The sequence below is a fragment of the Diceros bicornis genome, chromosome 6 (genome assembly GCF_020826845.1).
Source record: "Diceros bicornis minor isolate mBicDic1 chromosome 6, mDicBic1.mat.cur, whole genome shotgun sequence".
Lineage (NCBI taxonomy): Eukaryota > Metazoa > Chordata > Mammalia > Perissodactyla > Rhinocerotidae > Diceros > Diceros bicornis.
In genome coordinates, this window is record NC_080745.1 from 77,570,353 (window position 1) to 77,592,384 (window position 22,032).

The 22,032-nt window shown below is 39.6% G+C and overlaps 1 protein-coding gene across 4 annotated transcripts in view; it reads right to left on the reverse strand.

Annotated features, from left to right (window-relative positions):
- Positions 1–15,223, reverse strand: part of CCDC186 (coiled-coil domain containing 186) — a 49,824-nt gene extending 34,601 nt beyond the window's left edge. Inside the window, exons 1-4 of one of the 4 annotated variants that reach the window (XM_058544045.1) lie at positions 15,051–15,220; positions 8,837–8,974; positions 5,250–5,945; positions 422–548 (exon numbers count right to left, since the gene is read on the reverse strand). In XM_058544045.1, the coding sequence (XP_058400028.1) occupies positions 422–548; positions 5,250–5,932 (810 nt within the window). In that variant the 5' untranslated portion in view covers positions 5,933–5,945; positions 8,837–8,974; positions 15,051–15,220. Of the gene's footprint in view, positions 1–421; positions 549–5,245; positions 5,946–8,833; positions 8,975–15,050 lie in introns of those variants that run through there. The other 3 variants (XM_058544043.1, XM_058544044.1, XM_058544046.1) reach the window with 3 other exon arrangements.
- Positions 15,224–22,032: the final 6,809 nt, after the last annotated feature.

Genomic DNA, 22,032 nt, shown 5'->3' on the forward strand with positions numbered 1-22,032 from the left:
GAGAGGCAATCTTCACAGTGTAGTTCACAAAATACTGATAATGAAACCATATTCAACTATGAGCTTAAAAATATTCTAATGCAAGACATAAACTTATAGGTATATATTGCTTCTTCCCTTAATTGGTAAAAACAGCCTATTTGATTGCCAAATCAAATCGTCTTTTCTTCTCAGATTTCTATTACTATATATATAGCAGAATATAGTCACACACATATATAAATACAAATTTACATAAAAGAAAAAAAATCAGGCTACAACTCCCACTTCATAAAAGAGAATGCTTTACATACCAAGCAATCCTCTGTATTTAAAATACGATTTAACTTACAGAACTCCAATTTATAGACAGATTTTCAGGAACGTATTTATACTATTTTATAAACTGAAGTATAGTCTTTAAAGATTTTTGTCTTTTTACCTGTTTAATTGTGTTCATATGCTGCTTCTCTGTTTCTGTTCTTTTTTTTAGTTCTTCTCTTAAATTGTCTTTTTCTGAACAAATGCCTAAGATGAGCTCCTGATGTTTCTTATTTTCTTTAATTAACCTAAACATAAAAAGGGCAGTATAAGTAAAACATAATGAAAAATGGAGATGTGGAATATAACCTGTTTGCAGATTAGGGTGTAGATACTTACGATACATCAATCAACATTTCTAAATAGCCCTTTTGTAAAGATAGATTATACTTTGCAAACTTTTTCCTAGAAATTTGTATATTTCAAATCAAGTGAAATATAATCAGAGGAAGAAAAGCACACTCTTTAAGTTTATGTCTTCAAGCATCTCAGCTGTGCACTTCATCCTGTCAGCACCTGAACCCCTTCAGGTCAGCAGTTCACAACCAGGAGCAACTTTGCCCCTCCAGGCATTTGTCTGGAGACGTTTTATGGTTACCACAACAGGGGTGGGGGCTGCTCCTGGTTTCTAGCGGGTGGAGGCCAGCGATGCTGCTAAACATCCTACAACACAGAGGACAGCTCCACCAGCAACAAAAAATGATCTGCCCCCAAATCTCAAAAGTGCTGAGTTCAGAAATCTTGCTTTAGAGTTTAAGAATATTTTAATAATATTCTAATAGTTATAAAAGAGTAGTAAATGTAAAATAAAAGTTTAAGCAGAAATTTCATTGAGTCCACTAGAAAAATATAAATAAAACCTTAAAAACTACCCACAAAGTACTCAGAACTATAAAAAAAGATACTTAAGAAGGTTAACAGCTATCATTTTAGGATTATTAATAGCTATTACCTAACATTTATTGCACAATTACTAAGTTTAGCTTTACATACATTATTTCATTTAATATTCAAGTCTATGAAATTATTATCATCTGTTTTATGAATTGAAAAAAAAAAAAAAATGAAGCCTAGAACTTGTTCCAGGTCATACAACTAGTAAGCGGTTGAACCGAAATTTGGACCCTGGTCTAACTTCATAGCCCAGGCCTTTCCATCTTCTACTTTGAAGATCCCTCATTCACTCAACAAATGCTTACTGGGTACCTACTATGTACCTATACTATTCTATATGTTGGGAGTACGTCAGCAAACTGTCCCTGCCCTCATGAATCTTACATTCTAAGGGAGAAATCTAAAATAAACAACAAATATATATAATAAAATGTCAGGTAGTGACTAAGTCCTATTAAGAAAACTAAAAGAGGGAAAGAGGACAGAGGGAGTGACTTGAGCTGTGATTTTAGATAAGGCAGCCAGGGTAGGCTTCTCCGAGGAGCACAGGAATGCAGTGAAGAAGCAAGTTATGCAAATGTTTGGGAAAGAGAAAAATGTAGCATGCGAGTTTACTTAAGCCTTTTCTGGCACAGTGGTTTAACTTAGATTATGTGATTAAGGTGTATAACTCAATTTGTTGCAGAGGACTACGTTAAACACAAGAATCCTGGCTACAGTTCACAAGTAAACAGTTTAGGAAGGGAGAAGCAAAGAACAGCAAGCCCTCAAACTTATTCTCAGAAGCCAAAAAGCACACCCTATACACAAATAACTATTCCTAATTAAGAATTCTAGTCGGGACCTTGGACAATAATATTGATGTTAGAAAATAGGGAAACGGATGTATAAACAAAAACATTTGGAAATAGATGCATTCATGAAAATTTAAGCCACAGGAACTAAAAGGTAGTTTTCTTTATAGAAAATTAAATGAAAGCAAAAGAAAAAAATTAGTTGTTTTAGACATAACCTGAGTCACAAAGCATTTACTTGGAATTAAAAACATTATGTGTATAACAAAAGATTAACTTAGATTTAAAATGATGATAACTGACATTTTTATAATGCCTTAATGTCCACAAAACAATCCCATCAGGTAACTATCATCCCCCTCAGACAGAGGAAAATTCTTTGACTCAGAAAGGTTGATTTGGCCAACGAAACAGAGCTTGCTAGTGGCAGTGGGAATCTTCCAACTCTGAGCTTCTGCCCAGGACTGTGCTTACCCTAGTCTACCACGCTGCCACTGTCCTGACAACATGGAGCAAAAAAGAGGAATTAATAATTAATTTTCTACTGTATGCTTAATATTTTTAGATAAATTTAACAACTTGTAACTAATTCATTTCAGATAACCACATTAAAAATCCTCTGAAGCCAGACTAACAAGGTTCAGATTTTAACTTTGCCATTGACCAGCATGTGACCTTAAGCAAGTTAATCCCTCTGTGCCTCAGGTACTTCATCTGTAAAACGGGAATAATAATAATAATTCACACCACACATGGTTGTTGTCAGGATTCCATGAGTTAATATATGTAAAGTGCCAGGCACATAACTAACAGCATATAAGTGTTTGCTGCTATTATTATTAAATGTGTAACACCTTATGATTTACAAGAGAGGCAGGAAAGTGGTAAGAGTCCAGATCTAAGGAAAGTGGAAAGAAGCATCGGGGATAATCTCAAAGGGAAGGTCTCAAGGAAAGGTACAAATAGCAGGAAAACTAGGAAATTACCCTAAAAAGCAAGATGTCAGAAGAACTAATGGTTCAAGTACAAAATCATATAATTTATTCATAATTGCAGCATTCCAGTAAGGGTATGAGTAGGAATAGAAGCCATCAGTTTGGGGGTAGTATTAAAAAGGGCCTTGGAATCTCAAGAGATATTTGTCCACTCATGTTCACAGTAGCATTATTCACAATAGGCAAAAGGTGAAAGTAACTCAAATGTCCATTGATGGATGAATGGATAAACAAAATGTGGTATATACATACAACAGAATATTATTCAGCCTTAAAAAGGAAAGAAATTCTTGGGGGCCAGCCCGGTGGCGTAGTGGTTAAGTTCACACGCTCCACTTCCATGGCCCGGGGTTCACAGGTTCGGCTCCTGGGTGTGGACCTATGCACTGCTTATCAAGCCATGCTGCGGCAGGCATCCCACATATAAACTAGAGGAAGGTGAGCACGGATGTTATCCCAGGGCCAATCTTCCTCAGCAAAAAAAAGAGGAGGATTGGCAACAGATGTTAGCTTAGGGCTAATCTTCCTCATAAAAAAAAAAAGGAAAGAAATTCTGACACATGCTACAACATGGATGAACCCTGAGGACATCTGCTAAGTGAAATAAACCAGTCACAAAAAGGTAAATACTTTTTGTGTGTACTTGATATGAAGTATCATATTTTGTGTGTAAATACTTGATATGAAGTATCAAGAGTAGTCAAAATCAGAAACACAAAGTAGAATGGTGGTTGTCAGGGGCTGGGAGAAGGGGGAACAGGGAATTGTTTAATGAGTACAGAGTTTTAGATTTGCAAGATGAAAAAGCTAAGCAGATTGGTTGCAAAACAATGTAAATATACTTAACACCACCAAATTGTACACTTAAAAATGGTTCAGATGGTAAATTTTATGTTGTGTGTATTTTGTCACAATTTAAAATAAAAATAAAAATAGAAAAAAAGAGAGGCCGGCCCGGTGGCGCAAGCGGTTGGGTGTGCGCGCTCCGCTGCGGCGGCCCAGGGTTCGCTGGTTCGGGTCCCGGGTGTGCACCGACGCACTGCTTTGGCGAGCCATGCTGTGGCGGCCTCCCATATAAAGTGGAGGAGGATGGGCACGGATGTTAGCCCAGGGCCGTCTTCCTCGGCAAAAAAAGAGGAGGATTGGCAGATGTTAGCACAGGGCTGATCTCCTCACAAAAAAAGAAAAAAAAAGAAAAAAAGAAGGGCTCTGGATACTAAGAGATTAAAGTTCATTAGATAAACCAGTGAAGGGTGAGCTGGTTTGGGGAAGACTGGTCACTAACAAGATAATCTGGAAGAGTAAAGACTAGAAGCAAGGGGATCATTACAAGTCAACGACACATCCAGCAATGTTTGGATTATGGTATATTTTCTGTCATCCTCCTCTGATATGTAGACTTCCTCTTCCCCTTTACTCACCACACACACCTCCTATTCCAAAAATTTTTTTAAATTATCATTTTTTAAAAAGAGAATCAGTCTGTAGTTTAATGACGGCTAGCGTGTTTTATTTTCCTTTCTTAAAGGTTATAAAATAGAGTACCTAAACATATGCATCACTTACATATATAAACCTAGAATAAAAGTACAGGGTGATATAAGAAAAGATAAAATAGAAATTAACTCCACAAATCCAACTATGTTCTTATTTACTGAATGATAATTCTTCTTTTCTCTAAATCCAAAAATTTTTTTTGCTGAGGAAGATTCCCCCTGAGCTAACATTCACAGCCAATCTTCCTCTTTTTGTATGTGAGCCGCTGCCACAGCATGGCCACAGATGAGTGGTGTAGGTCCGCACCTAGGAACTGAACCTGGGCCACTGAAGCAGAGCAAGCTGAACTGAACCAGTAGGCCAGCAGGGCTGGCCCTCTCATTTTTTTAACTAATAAATTCACAATGGGGATTTTAAGAAAATTTTTTGGAATTTTATGATTTCTCATTTCCTTTTGAATTCCTCTCAGTTTTGACGATATTACGCTCTATGTTCTTTCAAAACTGAAAAATTTGAATTGTCTTTATAAATATTTTCTAGATCTTTAATGAACTTACTCTGTTTAATTAAAGATTTATTCTTTTAGACATATTAAATAACTAGACAAATTTGACATTTGCTCAATTATTCAGTAAATACATATTTGCTGATCAACTACTATGTACATGGCTCTATTGTGGAATTAAAAGTGGACAAAACGATATCGTCCTTCAAAAAATTCAATCTTTAATTCCTGTGGGGAAAAACACCCTCAAATATAAAAACTTACTTCTTTATGGTGTGTTCCTGCTGCAAATACTTATCTTGCACACACTTTTCAAAGATAACTAATGCATGTTCTCCCTTATTCATTCCATTTGGTACTCGGTGTTCTTCTGCAAACTCTGTAGATAAGAGCTCAGATTCTATCTCTTCCAACAAATCCTCTGATGTTGAAACATTCTTTATTTTTGAAATAAGTTTCTTGGTGCAGTCTGTATCATAGGGACTTTCTGAATAAGTCTTTTGATTAGCTGCTTCTGTAAATGTAGATGACTTTAATTCCTCCAATATTTGTATTACTGTCTGTTCTGTTTCATTTGTTTTTGAAACCTGCTTTGTAAAATCTCCACCAGGAAAATTAGCTATTTGTTCAGAATTTTCAGTGTATGTGTCTGTTTGAGCACAAGAATCCTCATCTCCAACATGATCTGGAATATAATTTTCCTGTGCTTCAATTTGATTATCATGTTCATTAGGCTGACATAAAGTTTTATCAAAGTTTAATGACAACAGTTTGGACTCATTTTCTAGGCTGTTGCTTTCATCACCAGAAAACAAGTTGCATGAGTCTTCCTTTACTTCAGATGTTTTCCCAATATTTTTATCACAGGAAATGGAGGCTACGTGCTCTGTCTCTGACATGCTGACTGGCACCAATTCACTCTGCATTTCTTCAAATCTCTTACTCATCTTCGTTTTACATCTAAGAAAATCAAAACATCAAAATTAAAAAATATTTTTTTAAACCAAGACCCCAGATACATTTGCACACAATCCATGATGTAGAATAACTAAGGCCACAAATTTTACCACTGATAATCCTTTTAAAAGCTTTTCCTTGAGGGAAAACCAAACAAAAAAACCAGAACAGCCAATTCAAGTGTGCCACAACCAGTAAGGTGTTACAAAGTGTCATTCTCTTTCCTCCTTTACTTCAGTCATATAACTTCATTTCAGCCGCAGTTTGGCATTCCCCAATCACCCCCAAAAGATGTTGGGTATGGGGCCGGCCCCGTGGCTTAGCGGTTAAGTGCGCGCGCTCCGCTGCTGGCGGCCCGGGTTTGGATCCCGGGCGCGCACCGACACACCGCTTCTCCGGCCATGCTGAGGCCGCGTCCCACATACAGCAACTGGAAGGATGTGCAGCTATGACATACAACTATCTACTGGGGCTTTGGGGGGAAAAAATAAATAAATAAAATTATTTTAAAAAAAAAAGATGTTGGGTATGAAACAATACTAGAAAAATGTTGAGGAAATAAGACAGCAACGAAAACACTAGGAGAGAAATTACAAACCAAGATAATACAACAATGCACATTAAGAATGATAAAAATTTACTGAGAAGGAAAACCAAACAATAACAAAACACAGCTACCTAAAGCCCAGACACCTAAAGCTGAGTTGAAAAAAGTCAGGGTGTAAAGGATCCCTGACAGGAATCCCTTTTTCATCCAGGCAGGAATCCAGGAAGCACCATGGTGATTTCCAAACATTCTCATCAAGAATAAACAATGTTCAGTGCAACTCTAAGGGAACCCATATGCACTGCTTAGGTCATAAACGAAACATATATAAAACTAATTCAACAACATTAGAATACATTTGTATACTGTTTATGAGGGTTACTATTCTAGCTATTTTCTGAAAATTAGTCAACACCAAAAATTATCCTGAGACAGATACATATAAAATATTCCAGGAATCTTGATGAAAAAGAATTGTCAACTTCTTTGGTCAAATGTCAACAAAGCACATATAAGGTAGATGAGTTACCAGTCATATGAGGTTAGATAAAAAAGTGGGCGGATCATAGTTTTAACAGAAACTAGGAAAGAAAGAATTCCCAACGGAAGGTGTACTTACGAAAAACAAAACAGGAAGATTAAATTTTTGAATTAACAGAAAGATATGTGTTTCAGTCATGTGATGGAGGTGTTGGTCGGAGGATGGTGAAAAAAGGTAAGAGAAGATGGTCAAGTAGAATCCTCAGAATGATATGCAGGAGTAAATTTTGTTAAAGGACAATAAACCATGATAGACTTGTATACTTGATTACACTATAGAGTTTCTAGCAGATAGTAGGTTCTCATATATATGCCTAATTAAAGCACACAAGTGATACGATAAAACTAGTATTTGAGAAACATTATTCTAGGAAGGCAGAAAATAGGAAGAATAATTCTAAGACAGAAAAAGATGACCAGCTTATTTGTTAAATATCCTGTCTTTTAGTCTAAACTGCCGTCTGGGGCATTAACTAATATAGACATTGGCCTTACTACTATACGTTACCTATCTGTATAACATATTTCCAAACAACCAAACAGAAATTATCATTATTATCCTGCTGCATATATATAACTAAGACAAAGCCCACACTAGTACTATTAAAGGCTTGCTTTAGACAATACAAACAAATGCAGTAAGGTAATAAAAGGCCTCATAAGTATGCTTTATTCCAAAATCTAAGATAAAGTAAAACAATTCTCAAACAGGGGCATTAGCCATCTATATTACCTACCCCAAAGACTCACTTTAAGATATAACTTGTAAATTTGTTGCTGCTAAATTTGAAATCTTAATTTAGAAATCAATCTAAAACCTAATAAAGGGAGTAGTTTTAAATATCACAACTAGTCAACACTATATCAACTGAAGTTGAACTCAGAGCTGACCAAAATATAATGGGCAGCATATAAAGAACCTATTTAAAAGAGAATAAGTCTATAAAGGCATTGTGACTTTCCAGCATAGATAAGAGCAAGTGAGAAGAAATTTTATCACTTGAGAACTTTATGGCTCTTGTCTGTATGCCATACTTTGTCAACAGAAAAGCACTAAGCAAATATTGGTTATTATCCTTTCATCCAACTTTCATATTCCCCAGGGTTCAGTCCTCAACTTGACTTTCTTAGAATTCATCAACTTTGATAACTTGAACCAACAACTCATAGTTGATGTCCACAATAATTATTTTCAGTCCTGTGTCCTTGAATTACAGATAATGAATTATCTCTTCACCATCATTCTATCTCCATATCTATATTAAAATCTCCACCTGAATATAGGCATTTCCAATGGATGTTCCACCATAACCTCAAACTCAAGATGGCTAAATCCAAAATCATAATTATAGCTCCTGTAATTGTATACCCCTAATCTTTTCTGTCAATGGTATCATTTTTCTTAGACATGACTCCTTCCTTTCCTTTGCCCTCATATTCTTTTACCAATTTTATGTCTCTTGCAATTATACTCTCTCCTACTGTCACTGTCCCTACCTGCAACTCAACCCAGGCCAGACCACTTCACACCTGGAACACGTGAATTGTTGGTTTCTCAATCTCACTTCATTCCTCCTTCCTATTCTCCTTCCTCCAACTCCAAGTGAAGGAGCAAAGAGGTTAATGGAAGGGCAGATGACCTGAGACAGCACCAAGGCAAGTGTCACCCAATCCAGAGAAGAGGCTGAAGTATGTACTACACTGGATCTGCCACAGGGGCACAGGAGCTACCCTATGAAGTGAGTCCTCAATGGCAGAAGGGGCTAGAGATCTACAACACTGCCCCTAAAAAATCCACACATACCACCTCCACAGAGACCACCATCAAATGCAACCAGATGAATCAGAGTGAGGCCAGGACTATCTCTTCCCTCTTGAGAGGTTCAGGAGTTGACAACTCTGCCTCCACTGGCTGGTCTTCTTCCCCCAACTCCAAAAGGGCTAGCTAGAGAAAGGAGAGGGAATATATTTTAGAGACAAATTACACCTCCTCTTCTTTAATCCAAGCAGCTGGGAACTAACAGCTTCAACCTTTCTTCAGGGAGAAAAGTAAGTTTGTGGTTAATGTTTTTTGTTGCTTGTTTTTGTTTTTTAAATGACTGAAACCTTTCTTAATTTCTGAAGTAAATTTTCTCTAGTAATCAAAAGTAGCTGAAAAGTTATGACATCAAACCAAGACGTTATTAAGGGACTGCACTTCAGAGGGAAGTGGAGGGGATGGAGGGGTTTTACACAGTATAATTGGAGATCCTTTAACGAAAAAATAAAACCATTTCAAGTTTATACCTCAGAGTTGTGATCCCTCAGTAAACCAGTTGTACTACTTTTCCAATCTTATCTCTCAACACATTCCTAAAATCCCAGTACTTCACTATACTCTACCAGGCCCTGACCAGTCTACTCAAGATTCCTCCAAACAATCTGCACATTAACATTTCCATGGCTTTGCTCCCATCTAGAATGTCCTTCCCTTTAGTCTATCTAGAGCCTAATTATATTTAAAAACTGATTTTAACACCACATCTTCCTCCAAATTTTCCTTCATCCCAAGTACAAAAATAATCTCTCATGTAAATGAAAACATACCGCATTTATACCCATCAAGCACACAGTCACAGCCTTCCTCATGACCTTTCTGAAAAGGCAGTCTTCAGCCTTTTAAATGATCTCTGTACTTGCAAAGAGGAAGAACTCACTTTCAACTGAATCAAACTCCTTAAATCTCAAGCATATAATGGTAATAATAAATAGAAAAATAAATCTAACAAATATATTCTCTACTACATTTACACTCATTCTTGCAAATGCTATTCAGTGGTTCTCCATAAGGGCGGGACCCACTGGGTTTACACAGGATCTGGGGGAGTGAACAGCATTTAAGGTGGAAACCAGGTTGTAAGAAGACTTGCAATGTGCAAGACAGTGCAGAACAACAAAAAATTTGTCTCATTCTGGTGGATATTCATCTAGGTAAAAAAAAAAAAACAAACTGTTTTTATAATTACCTCAGCTTAGGCTGTTTTACATATTATCCTCTTGTGAATTAAAGAGGGCTTGTTTAACCTCAAAAGACAAGTACTTTCTACACTGTTGCTCAGTAATATGCCCATGACCTCTGAAAAAGTCTTCATATAAATTGGCATCTGATAACCACTCAGCTCGTAAACTTAGTTTTTTGATGCTCAAATGAATACTGACTGGAAGCAAAAGGAAAAGGAGACGGGGGGCCTGCCCGGTATCGTAGCGGTTAAGTGCTCGAGCTCCGCTTCAGCGGCCCAGGGTTCAGAGGTTTGGATCCTGGGCGTGCACCGACGCACCGCTTGTCAGGCCACGCTGTGGCAGAGTCCCATATAAAGGAGAGGGAGATGGGCATGGATGTTAGCCCAGGGCCAATCTTCTTTGGCAAAAAAGAGGAGGATTGGCATCGGATATTAACTCAGGGCTAATCTTCCTCACAAAAGCAAACAAACAAAAACACATTTAAAAAATAAAAAAAGGAAAAGGAGAGGGATTAATGAAGAGCTATGTGTATGTATGTCACAAAGCCATCACTGAAGATTAAATAACCATACAAGAATCTCGGGGGGAGGAGGGTCACCATGAGCTTGATTATGCCCACAATTAACCAGGGGAAAAAACAGTCAGCTGAGTCCTCTTGTGGGCCTCCAGCTGGCAAGGCTGATGTAGGCCAATTTGGTTGCTATCCAAGTTTCTTCTTGGGGCAGGTTGAAGGGGGAGTTGTCATCAAAGCTACTGCAGATGGAATAGCCTAGGAGTAGATTAAAGAGGGTGGATGTAAAACTAGACATTTGTTTACAAGATTTTTAATTACTAAGTGCTTGTACAAATCAAAGTCACACTCATATATACAGATACAGTGATTACAGTTATAAATTAAAATATCTGTTGCTTTTTTGAAGTGAAAAATAACAGCTTACTTGACTTTTTAGCAACTCTTACTCGTTAGGGGAAAATACAGTATTTAAAACAGCACAGTCACAAAATTCCTCTTAATTCAAGCACTTTTTTTTCAGAGTTGTTTCTGTTTCTGACACAGTACTACAGGACCAATTCACATTCCAAAATTGTTTCAGTGGAGTGAGAACTGGTTTCGCTCTTACTGGAGCTCATCAGCTGCAGGCAACTGGTCAAGAAACATTTTTTATTTGCCTTAAAGCCAACCATCATCCACCTTGGACTGTATTTCTTAACGAAAGCGCTCACATTTCTACAAAATAATTTCCATACAAAAGCCACATAAATGAAAACATTGTCTTTAACAGCTTTTAGTACTATTTCTTGTTTTCTCAGTAATTAGCAGTATAAACAACAACAACAAACAAGCTTATTCAATAAACTGCAGATACAAATGAATCTAATCCACAGATATTTGGTAAAAGGTTATCAAACAAACAAGCCTCATACAAAAGTACCAAGTCAGAAATACATTTCCAAACTAGATATTAATTCACTCCCCAAACATGTACTGAGCGTGTCTTACGTGCAGGCACTGTTCCACGTGTTGGGAACAGGGCAGTGAAAGACACAAACACCCCTAATGGAATTTATATTCCAGGGCCATGGACCAATATACAATAGCTCGACATTAAACCTTTTACTCCTTGTGTTTATGGTATTTTAATTTGAAGGTCTGTCAGTGTTCCATCAGAAGCTATATAGGATATGCCTAAGTGGTTTAAGTCCAAAAGAAAAATCTGACTCAGTTCAGCATAGATATTATTTACAATAAACTACAAATTTTTAAATTACAAACTGTACCATTTGAATCTCAAATAATACCAGCTGTATACTTCTCAAATAACGTCCGTTAAGATAAGCAAGTTGAGCCTGTGAGAGCACTCTTGTTCTTCAATATAATGGTTTACTGTCCTTTGAAGGAAAAATAAGTACATCCAAAAGTTTTTTTCCATATTCCCCAAAAACACTTTGAAAGCAGCATAAACAAAAGAACAACTTATCTTTCTGATCAGTTCTAACAAGGTTCTGATATGGCAATTAAAGTCAGAAGGAATAAATTAAATCAAAAAAGCACCCATTGTCCAACACAATCTGGTCACAACTCCCAAGTAACTGATTTTTGATAGATATTAACTTTAAAACACAAACACTTTCCTGGATAAAGTTTTAAAAACAGAATAAAATAATAGAAAAGAACCTGTGTAAGAAACACGAAAACCCTGTTGCATATAATAAAAATATCTTACACTGAAGTTCAAGTAAGGTGAATTTATGCAAATCAAATTCTACGTTTAAAAGATTAAAGACTGAGCTGGCTCTTTAAAAGAACTCTAGATTTGTTCCAACAAAAGGAAGAAAAATTTTGCAAAGTAGTCAAATTCTACTTAAGCTTTTGGGTAAAATTTAACTTAATACATTGAGTTTCCTTCACATGAAACATATCACTAAATTTTAAAAGTAGCCTTTAGTTCATCAGTATGGATGTTAGCTCAGGGCCAATCTTCCTCAGCAAAAAGAGGAGGATTGGCAACAGATGTTAGCTCAGGCTAACCTTCCTCACACACACACACAAAAAAACGGAAGGCTAACAACTAAAAAAAAAACAAAAGAAAGAAAGAAAAAACAATTAAAAATAAGTTGTACGTCTGCCTTATATTAAGGAGTTCTGGTTAATGTTTACATTTTGAAACCACCTTTGGCCTGGGCTTGGTTCATTTGGTATGATGTAGTTTACAAAAAAATTAAATTACTCATTAGCACTGACTACATAATCATCCCTACAGCAGACTATCAGTTCATGCATCTTAATGACAGACAAATACACTCACAATCCAACCAATACTTTCCTTTGCTGGGTTTGATTTCCATTTCGTGTCTATTGCCCCTTCACTCCCAATATTATTCCTTTTGTTTACTTCTTAGCCCAAACAGATTTTTTAAATCTCAGTAGCTGAGAAATAAAGGTCAAAGGAGAAGTTTGAAAGAATATAAGATTAGAGGGTTATGTGTAAATTGAAATTATCTATGCTCCCACTGTTGCCCTGAAATGAATACTAAATGTGACACTGGCAATACTGTAAGCCCAGTGACATGTTTATGAGAAATTCAGGAATCGGCTTTAGTTATTTAAAGCTCGAGATAAGGGATAAAAGAAAAACCTAAATTTTATTGAAAGAAAAAAAACCAGAACTTCAGGTTAAGGATTATTACTTTAACATGAAACCGTTAGATGAATTTGTAAAACTAATGCAGGTTACTAGTTGCCCTTAAAGGGAAAGATGATTTTTCTAAATCTCTAAATAAGGCTGCTTCGACCTATCATCTCTCCCTAAAGAGTACTGTTTTACCCTCACCCCAATGATGTCAGCATGTAGCTGTAAACGGATGTTTTTAAATGGAAAATACTAAGCAATCATCATGGGCTATACTGTCATTGTATAGCATCAAAGGACAACTCTTGCGTTTACAGGCAAAGGAACTAAAAGGTTAAAGAGTGGTTACTGTGCTACACAACTCCTTTGTGTTGGCAATAAATAAGACTCTGAAATACTGATGAGGCACTATGGAATCTCCACTGTTTAAAGAAACCTCTAAATTTATATGCAAGTATTCTGAATTAGACAAGGTCTTAAAAAGAATAAAACCACTATAAACACAAGCCAGGCATTTCCACGTAGATTCTTCAGTAATTATACATGCTTGCCTATTATAATGTAAAAAACTTTTAATTCTTTATACTACAAGATTTGTATCTTGAAAAAGTTAACACAATACCTTCGCTGAATTTACAACATGAAAGACCAAAAAGAAAAAAAAACAACCAGGCCAATCATCACTGTTTTCTAATTGTGTAACGACAGATAAAGAAGTGAAAAGTAGGTGTACAGAGAACAATACACTTTATACACAAGCAGATAGTTCAGGTTCACTATCAACGTCTCTTGAAACTTAATCTTTCCCACAAGATCCACACTGCCAACATGAAGGTGTAGTTAATAGCTGGGAAGGCTACACCCACAACTAGCATACCTAAACACTTAACAGATCTTTTTTTTTTTTTTTGGAGGACTACCAGAACACCTCTTGAAACACCTTCACTGATTTACTGCACATTTTCCTTAGAAAAACTCCCGGCCTATCCTTTTGGAGGAAATAAAGGAGCTGGGCATCAAGGGAACACGACACACACGGAGAAAAGTGCAAAACGCTTGGGACTGTACTTGGGCATATTTTTACTACCCTATCTAATTCCCATCACTATCAAGTGACAGAGGCAGGTTCTAACCTAGATGTTCCGACTCCATATCCAGGCCTTTTTCCTCTAAACAAAATCAATATGTGAATATTAGCTAAAGTTATTAAATTGTTAACAGCTGACCAGTAATTACACCTCCACTGTTCCCCAGGCTTGCCACCAGCGGACATATGTACAAGGGGCTTTACCATTTTACACACTTGATAGCGACACAAATTTGAAAGATCATCCTTACCAGCCAAGGTTTATCAAATGCCTTGAGAGAAAAGGCAACATAAAAACCATAAATAGTATCTCTCACATCCACGATCCCAAAGAATCGTTTCTAAGTTACTTAAAATCACAGTGATGGGAAGTGCATGGAAGAGGGTAAAAAGTCGCTACCAACAGTAAACATCAAACACACACAGTCAGCTTAGAGACGAAAAGAGAAAAAGGCGATTGAGTCTACGAGAGATCGCTGAGCAGGTGGGGCTTAGCTGCAGCTCATACAGGGAGACCAGGCGACCGGCCCAAATTCGGCCGTTTTCTAGGCACCGCTCAGGAGGCGCGGCCCCCACGACCCCGCCGACTCCTCTCGGCCGCCTCCTCCCCTGGCGGCCCGGGTCCGAGGGAGGGAGGCAGGCAGAGGAAGGGACTCCGTCCCCCAGCGCTCCCTCCCCGCATCGCCCCCGAGAGAAGCCAGGCGGGGAGCCGCCCCGGGTCCTGCAGACGCGCGGGAGGGGGAGCCCCGCCGCGCCGCCACCGCGACTCCCTGCTCCGCCCCGGGCGCCCCTCGGGCACTCACCCCACTTCTCCGAGCCTCACGCCGCAGCCCTAACGAGGCCGCTGAAGCTCCGGCTCAGGGGACAACTTCGCCATAGCGGGGTCCAGAAGATCAGCAGGTGTGGGGCGCAGCGGTGGGGAACAGGGCGGACACCGCGCTCGCTCGGTCGCGGCTTCCCAAAAGCCCCGCGGAGCTGACACATCAACAAAGATGGCGGCAACGCTAAAGCTAGCCCCGCTACAGCTGAGGGGGCGGGGCTCCCTGGAGGAGCCAATCAGCGCGGCGAGGGCGGTGTGACGCGACGCACCTTGGAGCCAGAGTAACCTGTCTGCAGTGGGCGGGGCCGGCGCAGCCCCGCCTCCGGCCGCCCGAGCTCCCAGCCCGGCGCCGAGACTCGCCGGCACCCACGCCCTGGCTGACCTGGCGAGGTGGCTCTCCAGCCCACAGTCCTGTCCTGCCTCTCCTGCCCCTCCCTGACCCAAGCAGGTTCTTTCTTTCCGTAGGACGCGCTCATTGGATATAATCACTCCTCGCCCTTTGGCCTTTCCTCACATTAGTCATAGGCATAAAGCAATAAAAGAATTCGAAATTGTGACTTCTCAGCTCTAAAACTCAAACCTTGCCCCTGACGTGGGCGGAGTCAGCAGGAGCAGCCTACCTGCCCGCCTGACAATTTATCCCTGGGAGAAACTCTGGCGGTTTCCATAGCACCGCGTTCGTGTCCACCGCGTGGCACCTCCTGCCACTGTTTAATAATAAAGCGTTGCTGCGTTCGTCTCTGGCACCGGACTGTGAGCGCCTGGAGCGCGGGAAGTGTCCTCTCCCGGCTGGGTACCCAGCACGCAGCGTGGGGTTTGACACGCAGGAGCTCTCAATAATTAGCAAGAAAAAGTGTATGGGGGTCGGGGGGCGTAATGAATACAGTTGCCTAATCCAGTCCAGAGAGGTAAGGAGAGCAGTTTCAGTCTGTGGAGGTTCTGCAAACCTACTCTGTCCGGTGAAGTGATGTTCTTTGGTGTAGGACTTCTTATGCACAACTCATGAGTGAAAATAGTTAATTCTGACGAGTCAGCAATGCAAGAGTTTGTAAAAGAAAACTTATTACCGTTCTGTTAAACTTCTTTGATACTAACTGCTGGCAAAAAAAAAAGTTAAAAAAATACAACATTGTGTAACTGTTCCTCTTTCCTTTTTAACAGGAAATGGCACCTCCTTCCTTAAATGAAGATACTGCATTACAACACACTTTGCAGTTCAAGTGTCTGTCACAGTAAAGAAATGATTTGACTTTAAACCAGTAAATCGACCAATCGTAGTGAGATATGTTATTCCAAAGGGAAAAAAAAAAATCAAACTTGAAACTTTTTTCAATACTCATATTGTCAGTAATAATATTCATATTGTTATTTCTAAAATATATATTAGTAAAAGGATGTAAGTAATTATGTCTTTGGGAACCAAGATTTTTGGTATTGGAGAAAGGAAATACAAATCTAAAATCAAATTAAGTAAAAACTGCAATTTGAAATTAGAAATATCAGTATGAACCCATGGTGCATTTTTTTTATTAAAAAAAGTCTGTCCACTGAAAAGGCCTAGAACAGTGATCAACTCAGTGCCACACCCCTATTCTCTAGACTATCATCTCTATCTATAATTTCCCACTAAAAGTCACCTGGGCTCCTCTTGGAGCTCAAGGGCTGATTCTAAGTCTGGGTGGGGCAAGAAATGTACAAGGAAGCCTAGGACATGTTGCTTGTACCAGAAAGCAAAGAAGAAAGCAAAGATAATAAGAGTTGTGTCAAAAAGACTAAGGAGCCAATTTGAAGGTGCTCCCATTGGTCAAAGATGGGACAATTTTAGCATTCAAAAATAATAGCAATTGGGGCCGGCCCGGTGGCACAAGCGGTTAAGTGCGCGCGCTCCGCTGCGGCGGCCCGGGGTTCGCTGGTTCGGATCCCGGGCGCACACCGACACACTGCTTGGCAAGCCATGCTGAGGCGGCGTCCCATATAAAGTGGAGGAAGATGGGCACAGATGTTAGCCCAGGGCCGTCTTCCTCAGCAAAAAAAGAGGAGGATTGGCGGATGTTAGCACAGGGCTGATCTCCTCACAAAAAAAAAAAATAAAAAATAATAGCAATTGATTGAAACATATCTACTATGTTAAAAATCAACAAGTGTGTTGATTTTTTAAAACGTCATTGGTCAACCTTTGGAGGATGCCAAGGAATCATCACATTCTGAAATCTGATAAAAGAATCAAGCATTCCACCTTTCCTGTTACAAACTGAATCTCAATCATATAGTTGATGTGGGAAAGTTCTTTATAGAATTCCAGATAATAAATGCAGAAAAAAGACTATCACTATTTTGCAAAATAATGGAATAATGGATCTAGGTAATGATCATTAGTGAGTCTAAAATCATTGGATGAAAAGCTGATGGGAGGGCCAGCCCAGTGGTGCAGCGGTTAAGTGCTCGCACTCTGCTTCAGTGGCCCGGGGTTCTTGGGTTCAGATCACGGGCGCACACTGATACACTGCTTGTCAAGCCATGCTTTGGCGGCGTCCCATGTAAAGTGGAAGAAAATGGGCACGGATCTTAGCCCAGGGCCAATCTTCCTCAGCAAAAAGAGGGTTGGCATTGGATGTTAGCTCAGTGCTAATCTTCCTCGCAAAAAAAAAAAAAAAAAGCTGATGGGAAACTTTATGGTGGATGGATGATGGGGCTGACAACACTTGAACCTGCTAGATCAATTTTAATATCCCCCAGAGAAAAACAACTAGATATTAACTATCTTCTGATGTGATGCAATAGAGGAACACACCACCACCTGTGGAGGATTCTTGCCAGAGGGGATGCAACCAACAAAATCAAATGGGAGAAAAACTGCAGTTACTTCAACGTATAAATTGCAAGAAGATGAAAGGATTAAAAGAGAAATGTTTTTAAAAATATATCACTGAACACAAATATAGAATCTCAAATATAGGAGCCTGATTTGAACATATCAACTATTAAAAATCATTTGAGACTATCTGGAATTTTTAAATACTAATTTTATAATATTAAGAAATTATTAGTTTTAAAGGTGGGATAAATTTTGGTGATAATTTTGAAAAGTCATAATCTTTTAAAGAAATGTAAATAAGTATGGATGAAAAGATACAATGTCCCAGAAAGTAAGAAAGTGCTCAAAATAAGTAAGTAAAGAAATAAAAACAACCTCACATTGATGGGAGTATGTCAAAGGAGAACAAGAGCCAAAAGAGCTCCCAACGGCCACAGTTGGAACAATTTGAGCAAGGAAATAAAGTAGTCTTGGATTATAACCCAAAGTATAAAATAAATATCCATGATTCCATACTGATATATATGTAGATGAATGAATATATTCATAAATGCAGGAGAAGAGACAAATCTCCCATGCAAAATAATTCCAATTAATTTCTGTAGGTACTCCGCCCTTAAGGACGGGAAGTGTGACTCCCCTTCCTTAGGTGTAGACTGCACATAATGACTTCCTTCCAAAGTGTATAGTATGGGAAAGGGAGGGGAAAAAAAAGAGTAACTTTATAATAGAGAAACATTAAAAACACTAGACAGGTGATCATGGAAAACATCAACTGTCGTAAATCACGTTATACGACATACACTTGATATGATGCAATACAAACGGCACTTTACCTCTGTAATCTTCCTTCCAACAACTCCAGTGTTACTATGAGAAAAACATCCCGCAAATTCCAACAGTGTGGTATCCTACAAAGCACCTGGCCAGTACTCCTGGAAGCTGTCAAGGTCATCAAAACAAGGAAAGTCTGAAAAACTGCCATAGCCAAGAAAAGCCTAAGGAGACAGACAACTAAATGTAATGTGGTATCTTAAATGGGATCCTGGCCCAGAAAAAGAACAATAGGTCAAAACTAAGGAAATCTCAATAAACTATGAACTTTAGCAATAATGTATCAATATTTGTTCCTTAATTGTAACAAACATAACCTACTAATGTAACGTTAATAATAGGGGAAGCTGAATGTGGCTTATGTGGGAACTCTCTGTACCATCTTCTCAATTTATTCTACAAATCTAAAACTTGTAAAAATATAAAATCTATTAAAAAGATACAAGTCGGAATTTGCTTCAAAATAATGCGGGGAGAGTGTTTGGGGTACACATGCAGACAAGACTGACCATGAATTGAAAATGTTGAAGGTGGGTGATGGGTACACGGGGGTACTATTTTCCTTCTTAATTTGTCTGAAAAGTCCACAGTTTAAAAAAAGTTTTAAGTATTTTCTTTGAGCAACAAAATCACATCCTCTCAGTCACAAAAAAAAAAGTGATCACGATGTTTAGTTTCCAAGACCAGGCAGAAGCAATGGAGTAATTTGAAAAACCTTGTTTAAGAGGTTAATACGACCCGTGACCTTTGTGAGACAAAGTCGATGTCTTTGCGCTCAAATTTGCCCTCCGAGCTCCAGAGACACCTTTCTAGAAGAAACTAGAACAACAGCTGCGTTCAGTTTCTGCAGAGGAACTTTCTGAGCCCGCAGCCGGGTACCACCCTTGGAGCACAAAGACGCGCCCCCACGGCCAGAGCGCAGCTGCCGCGAGAGCGCGCGTGGGCGCCGCTGGGCGCACGTGGGCGCGGACTGCGCAGGCGTCGCGCTGGCGCGGGAGGACCGGCTGAGCAGCGGGGCCGAGGTGTGCGCCGAGAGCGCTCCTTGGTGGCTGGCCTCCCGGGTACGGGCAGACGCCGCCACAGCCAGGCTTCAGATGCGGGTAGGGGTCGGCGACCCTTCTACCTTTTTCCAGGTCAGGGTTCCCACGCGCATTGGGGAAGGAAAGGGACTGAGTGAGGGCTACCGGGCTTCGGTCGTTGGGGTCTGGACGTTCGGCGCTGGACGTTGAGGTCGGGCGTTGAGCCGGTACAAGGGCCCTGGACGTGGAGAGAGGCTAGAAGGATGGAGCAGACCTTGAGTCTCAGCTGGGAAGGGCAGGTCTAGGGTTGGAGATTTTGGTGTGAGAGGATCCTGTCTTGGGGCGAGGGGCAAGAGAAGTGGGAATTGCATCCCGTTGGAGGACCTCTTTCCCCTTCTCTCTAAAAGAAACTAGTTTGTGGATTCAGTGCATTTGTTTAACTCAAAGCTACAATGCCAACAATATTAATACTTACTAGAGGTTTTCCCTGCCTTCTACCTCATCCAGAAAAGGCAGATGCCCTATGGCTTACGCTTAGATGGGGGTAAGCCAGCACTAGTTCAAGTGTTTCTAACATGTCTGCTGTGTGCCAGTGACTTTTTTTTGGCACTTGGGCCCCTGCTGTAAATATGCTTGCTCTGTTGGCCTGTAGGGAAGATGGTTCTAGTTCCCTTAGTGAGCCGTCAGGGTATTGAATGGGAAATCATGCGGGCTAGGCATCTGACCTGGATTTTCATCTCAGCTATGTAAGGGCGCTGGCCCAGGGATGGGAGTGGAGTGGGGGAGTTGGCAAGTTACTTCACCTCAGGTCTCCTTTCCTTATCTGTAGGAATAAAGAAATAGGAATACTTTAATCCTCAAATTATTTCCATCTTCAGTGTGCAAACTAGTTCCACATGAGTGGAAGAAATTCTTTGTGTGTGGGACTGGTATAAAAGTAAAGTAGAAATATAGCGGCCTTGTAAGTGCTTAGTAAGATTAGGAGTTATGAGGACGTTACTACTACTGGCCACGTTTTACAATCACTGAATCCTAGAAAGATGAAGCGATTTGCCTGAGTGCATAGCTGCATGAGGAAGATGAAATTTCGCTCAGACTGGGGTCTGACCAGCTTCTAAGCTCATGTTCTGCTGAACCATTGAGCTTCAGAGCTTTAAAACTGAGTGGTTTGTTTTTTGGTTTTTTTTTTTGAGTAGCCATTCTCTCTGAATAAATGGGGTTACCCGGAAGACAAAAGTAAACATTAGAGAAGAAAAAAAATTGCAGCTCAGTACCTGCTGCATGCACTTTTGGTATTAAAGGAGTAACTCACTGTGGGCTTACCCTGGCCTCTAGGCTGTGGTCTGCAGGGAGGAAAGGAAAGCGTCTAGGTCACTGTTTGCAGTGTATCCTGGGATGCTCCTGGCCACGTAGGGAATGGGGAGCAGGAGTCCAAGGGAGTAAAAGAAAGGGTTTGCCCCTTAGGGAGTTGCAAGTCTTATTGAAAGCATGAAGCACAGAACAGAAGGACAATACAAAGCTGAAGCTTTATTTTTGCCTGTAGAACTATAGAAGCTGGTCGCTTCCATTCTACTGCTCTTTTATTACATCATTTGAGGACCCTTCTAATTAACCTGTGTGTTAGTTAAGGAAACAGCTCATTTCTGTGGATTTGAGGATGATTATAAATATATTATTATTCATCACCATTAACATGTAAAAAATAATAGATTATATGTGGGGGAAACTGCTTGTTTTAAAAGTGGGTGAGGTTAGCCTGTGAGGTATCATGACCCTCGGCAGCAATATGTCACACCTCTGTGCCTGTATAGCAGGAGTCTGCAGTCTGAGGTTGGGAAGCACAGCATTATGGTGTAGGGCCTGCCCACTCCAGATTCAAGTACGCCCAGTGACGGACACAGAATGAAACCAAGTAGGCATAAATGCGGATTCTTACAGGTGTTTTTTTTAATGTTGAAATTCAGCCTTAAAAACCTTTTCTGTATCCCAGTTGTGGTTACATAAATCTATACATGTGTTAAAATTCATAGAACTGCAAATCAAAAGAAAAAGGTAATTTTATGGTATGATAATTACACATTAAAAAAAAATTACGTTCAGAAAGATTTTAGGTGACTGCAAGCTTTATGTGTACTCACCGTTGTCCTGGCTGCCACTCCAAAAGCCCTGAGCATTGTAATGAAAATTCCTGAATAGGGTGAGGCAGGTGAGGTGTCCTAACCTAAATATTCCACCATAGGTGGAGCTTCTTTTAAGCTTAAATCCTTGTTATTTGCTGCTTAAACTTTACATTAGGT